This window comes from Brettanomyces nanus, chromosome 1, assembly GCF_011074865.1.
Source record: "Brettanomyces nanus chromosome 1, complete sequence".
NCBI classification, from domain to species: Eukaryota; Fungi; Ascomycota; class Pichiomycetes; order Pichiales; family Pichiaceae; genus Brettanomyces; species Brettanomyces nanus.
The window spans coordinates 1,003,586-1,015,913 of NC_052374.1; the positions used below are offsets into that span (position 1 = coordinate 1,003,586).

The following is a 12,328-nucleotide window of genomic DNA, read 5'->3' on the forward strand; positions in this document are numbered from 1 at the left end:
ACAGAAAAAATGGATACAGTTTCAAAATTGGAAACTGAGATTCATTGAGACAATCAGCCAGGAGAAGAAAAAAAAATAAATGAAAGTGCTGATGGAAATTGAAGAAAATGGCAGCACCAGCAGCGGTAGCAAGCAGTGAGACAGACCATCTCAGTTTCACAAGGTAGAAACATCTACTAGTAGTGTTTTTTTTGTTCCATTTTTTTTTTAGTAATCAGAGACGGAAAGCACCGCAATGCCTTCATTCACCTCCAAACTATTGGGTCGATCGAGCTCCGATAGTAAGAAAACATCGGTGTCATCATCTCGGAAGAACACTTCAGCTTCGACTACCAATACCAATGGCTGTGAGAATGTCGATGATATCGATGAAGTGGATGAACAAGGTCAAAGCATATTACTGGGGATTATAGCACAGCTAAGACCGGGTTGTGACTTGTCTAGAATTACTTTGCCTACATTCATTTTGGAAAGAAAATCGCTGTTGGAAAGGATCACCAGTCAATTGCAGCAACCCGACATTGTAATGAAAGCCGAGGCTACCAGGGACGACTCCTTGGAACGATTCTTACTTGTTGTTAAGTGGTACATGTCTTGCTGGCACATCGCACCGAAGGCGGTTAAGAAGCCATTGAATCCAATTTTGGGAGAGTTCTTCACTTGCTATTGGGACTTGCCTAACGGTGAGCAAGCCTACTATATATCAGAACAGACGTCTCATCATCCTCCTAAATCGTCATACTTTTATACAATTCCCTCTTCTAATCTAAGGGTTGATGGAATCGTGATTCCAAAGTCTCGATTTTTAGGAAATTCCACGGCTGCCATCATGGACGGAGTTACAAGACTTTCATTTATGGATATCAGAGACCCAGAAACTGGAGAACCTGAGACCTACACCCTTACACAGCCAAACATGTACGGACGTGGTATTCTTTTTGGCTCTTTGAAGTTCGAATTAGGAGATCATATGGTTGTGAAGTGTCCTAGCACCGGTTATGAAGCGGATATTGAGTTCAAGACGAAAGGTTTTATCTCTGGCACCTATAATGCCATCCACGGTGTCATAATTGATACACGGACAGACGAAACGTTGTATGAAATTACAGGTAAGTGGAACGAGCAGATGTACATTAAAGATTTGGACTCTGACGAGAAGAAGATATTTTGGGATTGCGATGAAGCCAATCCATTGAGACCTAAGGTTAGACCTCTTGAAGAACAGGGCGACTATGAGAGTCGGAAGCTATGGAAGAAAGTCACAGATGCTTTAGCTGATAGGGACCATAAAATAGCTACAGATGAGAAATTTAAGATCGAAGAAGAACAACGGAAAGAAGCTACAGCCAGAGAAGAAGAAGGGGTGGAGTTTCATCCAAAGCTTTTCAAACCGCTATCGATTGAAGAATCAGTTGAAGATGGTAACGATAAGTTGGAATTCATCATTTACAAGGACCGTTCGCTTGATAAAGACTTTGCCGAGCATGATACTGAATCCATAAAAAAACACATCTTTGAGATGGCTCCGATTCTTCCTGGCCAGAAATTCGATAAGCAGTTCCGTATTCCTGCTTATGAGAAGATTGCGGACCAACCCGGAGAAGAGTGAGGAAGCTTCTCACCTATACTTTTATGATACTTGTTCAGTGCTTTCTTTTGCCTTTTGTGTACAAATTTTCTTGAATGCTAAATTCTTAGTAAACTTCTCCTTTAGTAGCAAATCTTCATCCAAGTTGATAGCATCTCCTGAATTCTTATCTCTTAAAATTTCCGTTCTCGATTCAATGATGCAACTATGACTGTTCTCAAAATTGATATAACTCAGCTCAAAATACATTTCCAAATCTGGCAAATCATTTCCCATATTAGTTGATATTATCAGTGCAGCATACCATCCTGAGTAGTACTTATATTCGGAACCCCTTAACCAATTGACAAGATCCGAATAGGAATCATTCGTGTATCGATATTCTATAAATTCAGCATCCCATTTGTAGCTGCAATACCTCCTGAATTCTTTCAAGTAATACTCTTCAGTACTCAATCCAGTTGCTAGCTGAACTAATGCCATCCACATGGAATAGTCGTCTAATCCGTCGGTTTTAAGGTATTCCATAATAGAAGCCTCATAATAATTTAAAAGAGACCTATCTCCATTATCTCGTAGCATTGCAATCAGAAACCGGAGGGTATTGAAAGCGTAATAGTTTCTTGGATGGACTTTCACAGAAATCAAAATGATCTTCAAAGTCACTCTAGAAAGTGGACCAACGTTACAACGATCATCCTCCATCAGCTTCACGAGTAATCTTCGAAAACAGACCCAAAGGCTGGACGATTTGTTAGTCTTGGCTATAGAGCTGGTTAAGTATGCACATATAATCCTGAATTGGAAATCTTGTTGGTACTGTGGGCCTCTGATACTCGAGACATACTTCATAGCGGTATGATCTTCTGGAGTAACTAGTAGAATTCCCAAAGCTGCAAAATACTTTAGTTTGTCGTCACCATCTTCACCCATGTATAGATATTTGTAGCATTCAACAAAGCATTGAGCCAATTGGCTCTTCTCGACTAGAATATCTAGGATATTCTTCTTTGGATCATATTTATGAGGAAAAGTTTCCGCCTTAAATAACGACCCCAACGAAGAGTCCTGATTCACATCAGAGTCCGCAACACACTGAACACACTTATATAGAGTTATCTCATCACTTAGCACTGATAATAACTGCTGTGTCACCTCCAAAGACATTGGACAGAAACATGAAACAGCCCATCCCTAGATTCGATGCGCGTACACCATACAAATTTAGCGAAGCTCACTAAGCTCAATTACCTATATATATATATCTTGATAGATCTGATCTCTATGGATATTTGTAGAAAATTTCACATAATAGCATAGTAACAGCACAGAATACACGTCTGTGTATTATTTAATCCTCCATCTCAGATGGCTTCAACAAGCCACCAACCATCCTAGCCTTTTCCTTTTCTTCCAAAGCCTTCTGCTTAAGCTCTTCTTCTTTTTCATCGGCAAACAAGTAATCGGTGGGATCTCCTCCCACCTCCTTCGTCTGAACAAGGAAATCTCTCAAAACACCTCGGAATTTGGCCTTATTGTTGTAACTGCTGAACAAAACTTGAAGAAAGTTGGCAACCTGTTCCTTTCGTAACTGTGGAAATGCCTGCATAAGCATGTTACCAAGGTACTCTTTCAAGTATACGTGATTCGCGGTACCTTTAGGTGCTGAGCCTTCGGGATAGATTGAATCGGCAATCTTATTTTCACACACCAATTCGATCATTTTGGATAGCAGTTGTGCTTGCAAACGGAATCCAGCTTTATGATCAGAGTCTGTAAGAACGTAGAAAATATCCGAGATGATAGAGAAAAAGTAGTTTCTGTAGAATCCAAGCGCAAACGCATTGGAAGGTCCAAGCTGCTCAATGTTATCAAGCAACTCCACACAGAGAGTAAGACCTGTGTTCTCCACTTCCCTGTTATTGTGCTTAAGGGCCCACAAGATGGCATCCACAAACGATTGGAATGACTCTGGAGGGAATTGAAGCAATGCTTCAAATCCTTGCAAATCGATCTCCCGTAACAATTTGTAAAATTCGACTCTGTGCTCTGGGTATTCTGTGAAATCCTTATTGATCATGTCCAAAGTAGTTGCGAAAACGGCGCCAAGAATTTCAACGGTCTCAGAGGGGATGCGACGACCAATCTTAGCCACAAGAGTAGATAGACAATTTAGCACCTCCGCATCACGTGCATCTGGTACACTCTCCTTGTAATCCTGAAGTACAGTACTCAACAGGTTCGGCACAAGATCGGTAACAATCTGCTGTTCATCAGTGGCTTTGGAAATGTATATTTCAAGAAGAGTAAGAATTTCTTTCTTGATAGTTCTCCAGCCGCGAACTTTAGGTGTCTTTGTAGCGACAGGACCATCTGTTGCCACTGCGGATGAAATGAGACTACTGACGGCCCCGTATAGAGACAGCATGTCGTTGAAGATACCGGCAAGTTGTGGCAAAAATCCAGGACCCAACGGAGTGCAAACAGCCACGTTAGTCTTCAAGATGTTGGCGATGATTTTAACAATATCCGGGTTGGAAAGCAAATTTGGATCTTCGCCAGCTTGACGAACCACTGTATGCCAAGCAACGTTTGGCAGATGCATTAAGTTAGCTAGTAGTCTAGCACGCGGAACCTGAGTATTCTGTGCAGACACAATGATACCACAGGCTTTGTAGAAAGAATGAACCTGCTGAGGTTGCAAATCCGCCGTTGTCTCCTGAATGTTACGAATAATCTCATCAATGAAAGGCTCAGTTTCTCCAGGCTGCTGTATGACAAAATGGCGACGACATTTGTTGGAGATCTTGATGAATGTATCGCAGGCCATATCTTGGACACCTTCGTGAGTCTCGTGCATGAACTCAAACAACTTATTCACAACAGTCTTAAGGAACTTCCAATGGGCTTTTAGAAAGCGAGGATATTGTCCCACAATATACATAATATTGGAGGCAACAACAGCCTTGTTACTCTTACCACGTTTCATTTCGGTAAGGGCTAGAAGATCTTTGATAACGGTAACAAGAAACCTTTTTTCTCTTTCTTCATCCATGGAACCAGAAATTGAACCTATAGCCCAGCATAGAGTATTGATATTATGCCAGGACCACTCAGAACCATCGATTTGTGCATTCAGTTTGGCAGAGAGGATATTCTCGGTATCCTTCACATCTAAGTGGGTCAAATAGACAAGCACCTGTCTCATAGCCTTGTAAAGCTGGATGGTGTCACTCTCTTTAACAAATTCTCTGACAATTTCACCCTCATCGTTTTCCACAATAAGAACCTCTTCAGGCCTGGCCATGTTTTCAATGACTACAAGTCTTAACTTGGAGAGAATATCCTGATATAAGTTTCTCCTTAATTCACGACCTTCAAAAATAGAAGGATCAGGAGCACCCACACGAGGATTGTACTGTAACTGTTGTAGGGGACTTTGGGCCAGTTGACGAGGTAGATCCCGGATCTCATCATAAAGACCAGCGACAAGTTGAGACCAATAATCAAGACAGGTCTTGAACAATTCACGTTCTTCAATACGGGACAAACCGATAAGATATGTGTGGGCACCCAAAAGCAATTCCCTGAGTACTGCTGGGGTCTCTAAAGGCTGCAAGTGATTTCCAAGAAATGTTACCAAGAAAACAGCTAAATCTTGAAGGAATTGTTGCTCCGAAGTACCGGCACGACGATATATGGCCCTGAGATCGGAACCGGAAGGAATCGCTTTATTTATAGCTTGCAGGGCCAAACCAAACATCTGAACAAAACGCTGATTGTACTGAGGAGCCACTAATTGAGATACCTCGGTGAGACACTTAATAGCTGCTCTACGAAAACCATCCTCAGGTAAAAACTTACCAGCAATCAAGTCAAGCAACTCCGTCTCAAAGACAAAACCTAACGGTATCCAGGGCATATATTTTTGAAGGGCATTCAAAGTGGCTAGAATTACACTAGGTCTAGTAGCTTTGTCAAGAATTTCAAAGCAAAGCTTGAAGATCTCTCCGAACTCGTCGCAGAGACGAGTTTTAAGCGCTGTAGCCTTGGCCTGAGTCATCTGATCTGCAGAATAGTCGAAAATTTCCTCGGAAAGTAGTCGTAAAATTCTCATGTTATTCTCGCATACATTGTAACCTGCTCGTGAAGACTGCACCAACTCAGGAATGAAATTGGGCCAGTTCTGGGGCCAATCCTGCTTCAAAATTTGCACCAAAGTCAAATCACACTTGTTGATTAGAGCACTTTGGGCCTCAAACTGTGCATCATCCTCACACATGGCAATGATCATACTGGCAACAAAGTTTCGAATACCCTGACGTTGAGGATCGGGCAACGCCTTCCAGCGGGTCTTGATGAGATTGTCAAGAATGGAAAGGCCAATATACTTGGTTTCTGTATCGGTAGCAAACTGTAAAATCTGGTCTGCTCGGGTCCAAGACTCCGGATGGTTTTGAAATTTGGTAAGTATCTCTTGAGCTTGCTTCTGCTCCTCTCCCGAGCCTCTGTAGAAGGTCTCCACTATCTGATCAAGAAGCCTGATATCAAGATCCTTCGAAAAATCTAGAATCGATTCCATGGTCAATTGCCGAATCTGCTTTTATGTGAACAAGCAAGTATAAGCAATGGTTTTTTTTAATTGATTCTACCGTAATACGACTCTACCCCCTCACCGCCTCAAAGAGAGGAAAATTTGACCTTTAGCGGAAAAAAAAAATGTTTAAACACAAGCAAAAAAAATTTAAATTCTCTTTCTGGGACAGTTTCATTAATCATCATCGCCTTACAAAAAAGGAAGATGGCAGGATGGGAGGGTGAGTAATGAAATTCTCGCAGTTGGTAAAAAAAACGATCATCTCTGTATTTATGTACAAGTTCATGATATAAAGGAATTATGTGCCCAGTTTGGAGCATGATCGATCTGTGGTAGAATTCCTCTTTGAAGCTCCCTCAGGGCATCGATGTCAAAGCACCATTTACCGAATTTCCCTATTTGGATACTTTGAATTAATTCCATCGCGCAGCTTAAGTAGTTGAGCTTTTTTTCGGATTCTCCTTTGAAACGTTTATAGTTACCATTTTTCTTGGCCATGGCCCCCAACAACTCGTAGATATCGTTGGTAGGATGATCCAAGTATTTGCCATAGCGTTTACCGCTGGAATCTGTAAGATTCATCACGTAGAGCATATAATCTGCGGTAATCACAGGGTCCGCCTGATTCACCTTTGAAACTGTACCTATCAATGATAAACTAAGCATTGTCTTGATTTGCTTGACTTGAGGCAGAAGAACTCCTGGAGTATCATATAGAAGAATCTCTGGATCTCGACTCACTCTTATAATCTCACTGGTACTCCTAGTAATCCCTGCATTTGATCCTACTCTAGCCACAGATTTCTTCTTTTGGTTTAGTCCAATACCTCTTAAACTGTTCACCAAGGTGGACTTCCCCACATTAGGCATTCCAACTACCATCAATCTTAGCCCTAGTGGAGGCCGTGGATACATAGAATCGTACTGTTTCTTAATGCTGGCCAATAATTTGTGAATATCGTTGGACGATCGACAGTCTATAAATCTCCAATTCTCATGAAGTGGTTCATGCCATTTATCAAGTAGGCTGGCTGTCATCGAACTGAGATCTCGCTTTGTATATAAAATAAGTTTCTCCTTATCACGGAAAACTCGATGCAATAAAGGGTTACTTGTGGAAACTGGTGCTCTGGCATCTCTTAGCTCTAGTATTAAGTCGAGCTGTGGAGAAAGCTCCTTCATTCTACTTAGTGCCTTGGATTGATGCCCTTTGAAGTCCGCCAAATTAACCCTATACTCCGGAAATATCATTCTGGGTTTAAAAGCTTGACGAATGGTCGACATCGCTGTTATTACTGGCTATAAGTTTGCGATATCTATAATAATCTAGAATCAGCTTTCTGCTTAATCGAGACCTGAAAAAATCTCAAAAATAACAAACCAACCTTTTATTACTTCTACTTGATCAATAAAAAAGGGGTCTTCTTTTCGTATGCCACTCATACTTTTCGTCGGATATCCGTCGTCTGGAAAGACGCGATTCGCGCGGAAACTTTGCGAACAGCTCAAACAAAAGATATCCAGTCTCAATCTTACAGAACCAGGAGCAGGTATGAAGGTTATTCTTCACAATGACGAAACTTTAAGAATTAACCACCAAATGTACAAAGAATCTACTTCGGAGAAAGCTGCAAGGGGAGAACAGATGTCTGCAGTGAAAAGGGATCTTTCTAAGAATAACATAGTGATACTCGATGGCTTGAATTACATTAAAGGATTCAGATACCAACTATTCTGTGAGACCAAAAATTTAAGTACCACCTATTGCGTGATCCAGGTAATAGCTCCCAACAGCGTCTGCTTTCAATGGAATCAAGATAGACCAGAAACAGATCGTTGGGATTCCTCGCTTGTCAAAGAGTTGATTATGCGTTTTGAAGAACCTGATGGACGTAATCGTTGGGATTCCCCTCTAATACCTATTAGTTACGATGATGAAGAGGTACCATTTGATGATGTGTGGACCAGTGTCATACTTAAAAAACCTCCCAAACCCAACCAGTCGACATTTTTAAAACCTGCTGCCGCCTCAGACTACCTTCAAGAGTTGGACAGACTCACTTCTAAAGTCGTGGATAGCGTTATTCAATACCAAAACTTGAATCAGATAGGAGGGAAAGTCCTCATCAAGGCTAAAAATGAGAGGACAGATGCACAATCAATCTACATAAATATGCCGGCTGTAAATGTCTCTATTGCTCAACTACAGAGACTAAGAAGAACCTATGTTTCTATGAATAGAATGAGATCGATCGATAACCAAAGCATCATACCACTCTTCGTTCAGTTTATAGATCATGCTCTCAATACAGACTAAATAGACAAATACTAAATATCATGTCCCCACCCATCCTTACACCGTTTTCTACCAATAAAATTTTTCCTCGCTTGAAAATGAATCTGTAGCCTGAATCTTCCGGCTCACAGTTCTCAATTTTCAGGTAACTTGTTGCTCGTCACTAGTGATCTCATTTCTCTGACACACTTAATTCATCCAGCAGTTTTCTGTCATCTACTTGTTGTGGCGGAATCATACCACTTCCTTTTTTTGCCTCAATTTTGTTGGCCTCTGCTTCCTTATTAATCATCTTTATATCCAGGCTCCCATATGGGGTACAATGGACATCTCTGCCAGACTCAAACAGATTTCACCTTCCAACTCAATTAATCGTTCTCAGAAAAGACACGGTTCTCACTCTTCAATTGTTCAATATCAGATCAAAAGAGGCACACCTTTCCAAGAGAATAGTACTCCAACACAGCCAGCTTTTGAACTTCCATATTCGCCTGCCGCTGCTAAACAAATGAATACAGAGATCAGCCCCAACGGCTCCACCAGCGAGTCAAGGGGAATCACCCCTATTTTAACAGGAGCAGCTGCTGCCACCGATGCTACTGCAGCCACTGCTACAACTACTGGTGCTACTATAGATGCATCAAATGAGGCGCAGAGACATCATCACTATCATCATTACCCGCTTACAAATCTTCATACTCTTTCTCCACAGCAACAGCAACAATTGCTCTATATACAGCAACAGCAGCAACAACAACAGCAACAGCAACAGCAACAGCAACAGCAACAGCAACAGCCTCAACAGTCACAGCCCAAAAAACCTCAACAATCTCAACAGCCCTTGCAACAGCCCTTGCAACTGCCTCAACAACAGTCCCTGCAACGGCCTCAACAGACTCAACAGCCCTTGCAACAGCAACAAACACCACAGCCACAGCAAAGAGTTCAAGCTATTAGAAGACAAAGTTCCAGCACCGTCATATCACAGACGTCCTCTCAAATTCAGCCTGAAGCTGCCAATCAACGATCTCTGACCGGGGAGGAAGAGATCCTCGCTTCAAATCTCCAGGAGACTTACAAGGCCATTTTGAAGCTAGAAGTGGAAACACAACAAGGCTGTTCCGAAGTGAATCAGAGACTCATAGAAAATGATGCAGGTGCAGAAATAACGTCACAGCTTTGGGTCGTTTACAAAAATGTCGTACAGCTTTTGGACCACTACTATGATTTTCTTCTCTACGCTTTGTCACCCACATCCGCAAGGGCCGGAAAGCCTCTTGTGATGAACTATCGGATCCTGCGTCGAATGTGGGTTTATGGCGTTGTCTCTTTTTTGGAGGTATTAAAGAATGTCGCTGCCATATTTGTAGAGCATGAAATCTGTGCCTGTTTCATTGCGTACGCTTTCAACATCATATCCTGCCTTACAGACCCTCAATTGGGTGTAGAGGGCTGGTGGGCGGAGAAGCTCGGCGACCTTTCTCGCATGGCTATTGCACTCTATCCTGGCAGATACATGGATTGGAAAGCTTCCTCTGTATCATGGTATCGTGCTGCCATGGAAACGCAGTTTGGCCACGGTAAAATATATTATCATGCATGCACCGTGGAAAGTGACAATCTAGAGGCTCTTGTTGATATCGGAAAGAGCGTTACCTGTCGAGATCCGTTTGTTCCCACTCAGCAGTATCTGCGAATGATTGTAGACAATGTTTGCTCTCAGAGAAACATCCTAAGCTCCACCGAAATGGCTATGATCGATTTCGTCAAGATTCATAAGATTCTGCTCTTACCCAACTATGAAGGAAGCCAGGAAATGGTGAGCCTTGTGTCACATTACGCTACTCATTTTGGCATGGATAGTGGTAATCTAGACTTTTTCCAGTTACGCTCTGGGGCTGTACCAAGTGAAAAGCTTCAATTTTGGTATCAGAAGTCTGCCAATTTTGCTCTTTGCAATATCAATCATATCATTGGATTCGGCGATAGCCGGAATCCGTTAGCGAAACTCTTCAACTTACCGGAAGCACTTAAGGAACGTAAGGAACGCAAGGATAAGCACAGAAAATCGACACGCACTTTGGATGCCGATGGCAAGTCCAATATCGAGGATGATCCAGATGCCTTGTACTACTCTACTGCGTCCGAGCAGGATGAAACCTCATGGTTCCAACTTCTCAGCTACCTGAATCGTGGAGTTGTAGAGCTTTCCATGCGAATGCTTCTTCAGTACGTTACAGGGCCTATACAAACGTCTACCCCCCATGTTATTGTTTGGCTCTATTTTGTGGCTGCTGTTGGAAAAGCTGTCCAAGTGCAGCCGTCTGCCAAACCATTGTTCATTCAACTAGTTCACAGATTTTTTCCCTGGTCTAAAGTGATTCCTTACTTAAACGATATCCTGTGCATTCTCCGGTTTTCACCGGAATCTTCCGCCTTGTTGAAAGCAGACATTGATAATTTAAAACTCGATGACCGCGATGTTCTTCTGTACCATTCAGAGAATGAGAATCTTTGGGAGGTTTGGAAATGTTGGGGATCACTGTGGTTTGATGCCCTTTCTTGCAAGAAGGATTACGGATCAGTTATCGACAGTGGTGTTAGAACTGATATCTTCGATATGCCCGCCGGAGGTCCTCGTTACAAGTTCACCGAGAACAGACCGAGATTTGTGCGGATAGCTGTGTTGGGTAATTACATCGCTCAAAATTTCCCGGAGATGGGCCTCACCATTGATTGCAACATCTTCAAGTACGCTCCTGATCAAACTGGCACAATGATTACCCCCGGGGAATCATCTAGATTAGAATCCTTCTGCCAGGATCAACGTTTTCAAGGCCTCTTCGAGAAGCCTTCTGCTGAGCTAACGCTGGCTGGAAAAACTGACTTCACAGTCACTTTCAACGCTGAAAAATGGGTCGATGAGAATGCCAGTCCTCAGCTGCCTACGATGGAGGCCAATTCATATGGATTTATGACTGCTTTCCTCAACAATGAATATCCAGCCGTGAATCCCGACGAAGAGCATCAGGAAGAACAGCAGGTGCAGGCTGATGATGAGGTTGAGTACAACGACATGTACTTGCAACATGGTGCTTATCAGGCGGATCCACTGAGAATCGCTGGAGACCTCGGTGATAAAATGGACACTTCGCTCACATTTATATCTCTTGATACCAATACTTGGCTCAAGCATTGCGGTAGAGTGTTCAAATGTGTTCGGGCTGAAATTTTCAGACTTTCGGTTCCATTAACAGTGTTTCAGGAGCTACGTTCGCTTCGTCGATCGACAGACGCTTCTGTTGCAGATTCTGCTACTAGAGCTGTGATAATCATTCGCCAACTATATTCAGAAGAGGACGTTCTGCCAGTTCGTGCTGACGGCTCAAAGGCATCGTCATTGAACGAGACGCTTGAGTTCGAACAGAACCAAAACTGGCGGTCTAACACGGATGAGATCATTATGAAGTCTATAAAACTGAACGATGATCTTGGGAAGTCGCTTCTCTTGGGCAATAACTACCGTATAAACAAGGGTGGTAAGATACTAACTCGTGTTGAAGCTAGTGCGTTCAAGTACAACATACTAATTACAGATGACCGAAATATGAGTCTACGTTCCAAGGCCATACGATTGGTTAACTTCTCGAGCGCTTGGTTATTTAAGCAGATCGAAAGGGTTTCTAATGGAAGATGCTCCGACTGAGGACTTGACCGGGCTATTTTCTTCAAATTGAAATATTTTATGCATCATCATCAAGATATAATAGTAGTATTGTTTTCTAGGGTTCTATTTACACTGTAATTCATATCTACTACTCGTGATTTATCTTCTTATCAGTTGTAA

The 12,328-nt window shown here is 42.3% G+C and overlaps 6 protein-coding genes across 6 annotated transcripts; 3 read left to right on the forward strand and 3 right to left on the reverse strand.

The window, feature by feature from the left end:
* Positions 1 to 79: 79 nt before the first annotated feature.
* Positions 80 to 1,609, forward strand: FOA43_000471 (uncharacterized protein; the record flags this gene model as incomplete). Its single annotated transcript, XM_038920802.1, has 2 exons — positions 80 to 85; positions 221 to 1,609. The coding sequence occupies 2 exons, from the start codon at positions 80 to 82 to the stop codon at positions 1,607 to 1,609; spliced, it is 1,395 nt and encodes a 464-aa protein (XP_038776730.1).
* Positions 1,610 to 1,630: 21 nt separating this feature from the next.
* FOA43_000472 (uncharacterized protein) lies at positions 1,631 to 2,755 on the reverse strand (the record flags this gene model as incomplete). The annotated part of the gene is made up of 1 exon (XM_038920803.1): positions 1,631 to 2,755. The coding sequence occupies one exon, from the start codon at positions 2,753 to 2,755 to the stop codon at positions 1,631 to 1,633; it is 1,125 nt and encodes a 374-aa protein (XP_038776731.1).
* A 184-nt stretch (positions 2,756 to 2,939) lies between these two features.
* Positions 2,940 to 6,170, reverse strand: CRM1 (Karyopherin transporter; the record flags this gene model as incomplete). The annotated part of the gene is made up of 1 exon (XM_038920804.1): positions 2,940 to 6,170. The coding sequence occupies one exon, from the start codon at positions 6,168 to 6,170 to the stop codon at positions 2,940 to 2,942; it is 3,231 nt and encodes a 1,076-aa protein (XP_038776732.1).
* A 297-nt stretch (positions 6,171 to 6,467) lies between these two features.
* Positions 6,468 to 7,469, reverse strand: FOA43_000474 (uncharacterized protein; the record flags this gene model as incomplete). The annotated part of the gene is made up of 1 exon (XM_038920805.1): positions 6,468 to 7,469. The coding sequence occupies one exon, from the start codon at positions 7,467 to 7,469 to the stop codon at positions 6,468 to 6,470; it is 1,002 nt and encodes a 333-aa protein (XP_038776733.1).
* A 148-nt stretch (positions 7,470 to 7,617) lies between these two features.
* Positions 7,618 to 8,502, forward strand: FOA43_000475 (uncharacterized protein; the record flags this gene model as incomplete). The annotated part of the gene is made up of 1 exon (XM_038920806.1): positions 7,618 to 8,502. The coding sequence occupies one exon, from the start codon at positions 7,618 to 7,620 to the stop codon at positions 8,500 to 8,502; it is 885 nt and encodes a 294-aa protein (XP_038776734.1).
* A 291-nt stretch (positions 8,503 to 8,793) lies between these two features.
* On the forward strand, positions 8,794 to 12,187 carry FOA43_000476 (uncharacterized protein; the record flags this gene model as incomplete). Its single annotated transcript, XM_038920807.1, has 2 exons — positions 8,794 to 8,798; positions 8,869 to 12,187. 2 exons carry the CDS (start codon positions 8,794 to 8,796, stop codon positions 12,185 to 12,187), a joined length of 3,324 nt encoding a protein of 1,107 aa, XP_038776735.1.
* Between the last annotated feature and the right edge of the window lie 141 nt (positions 12,188 to 12,328).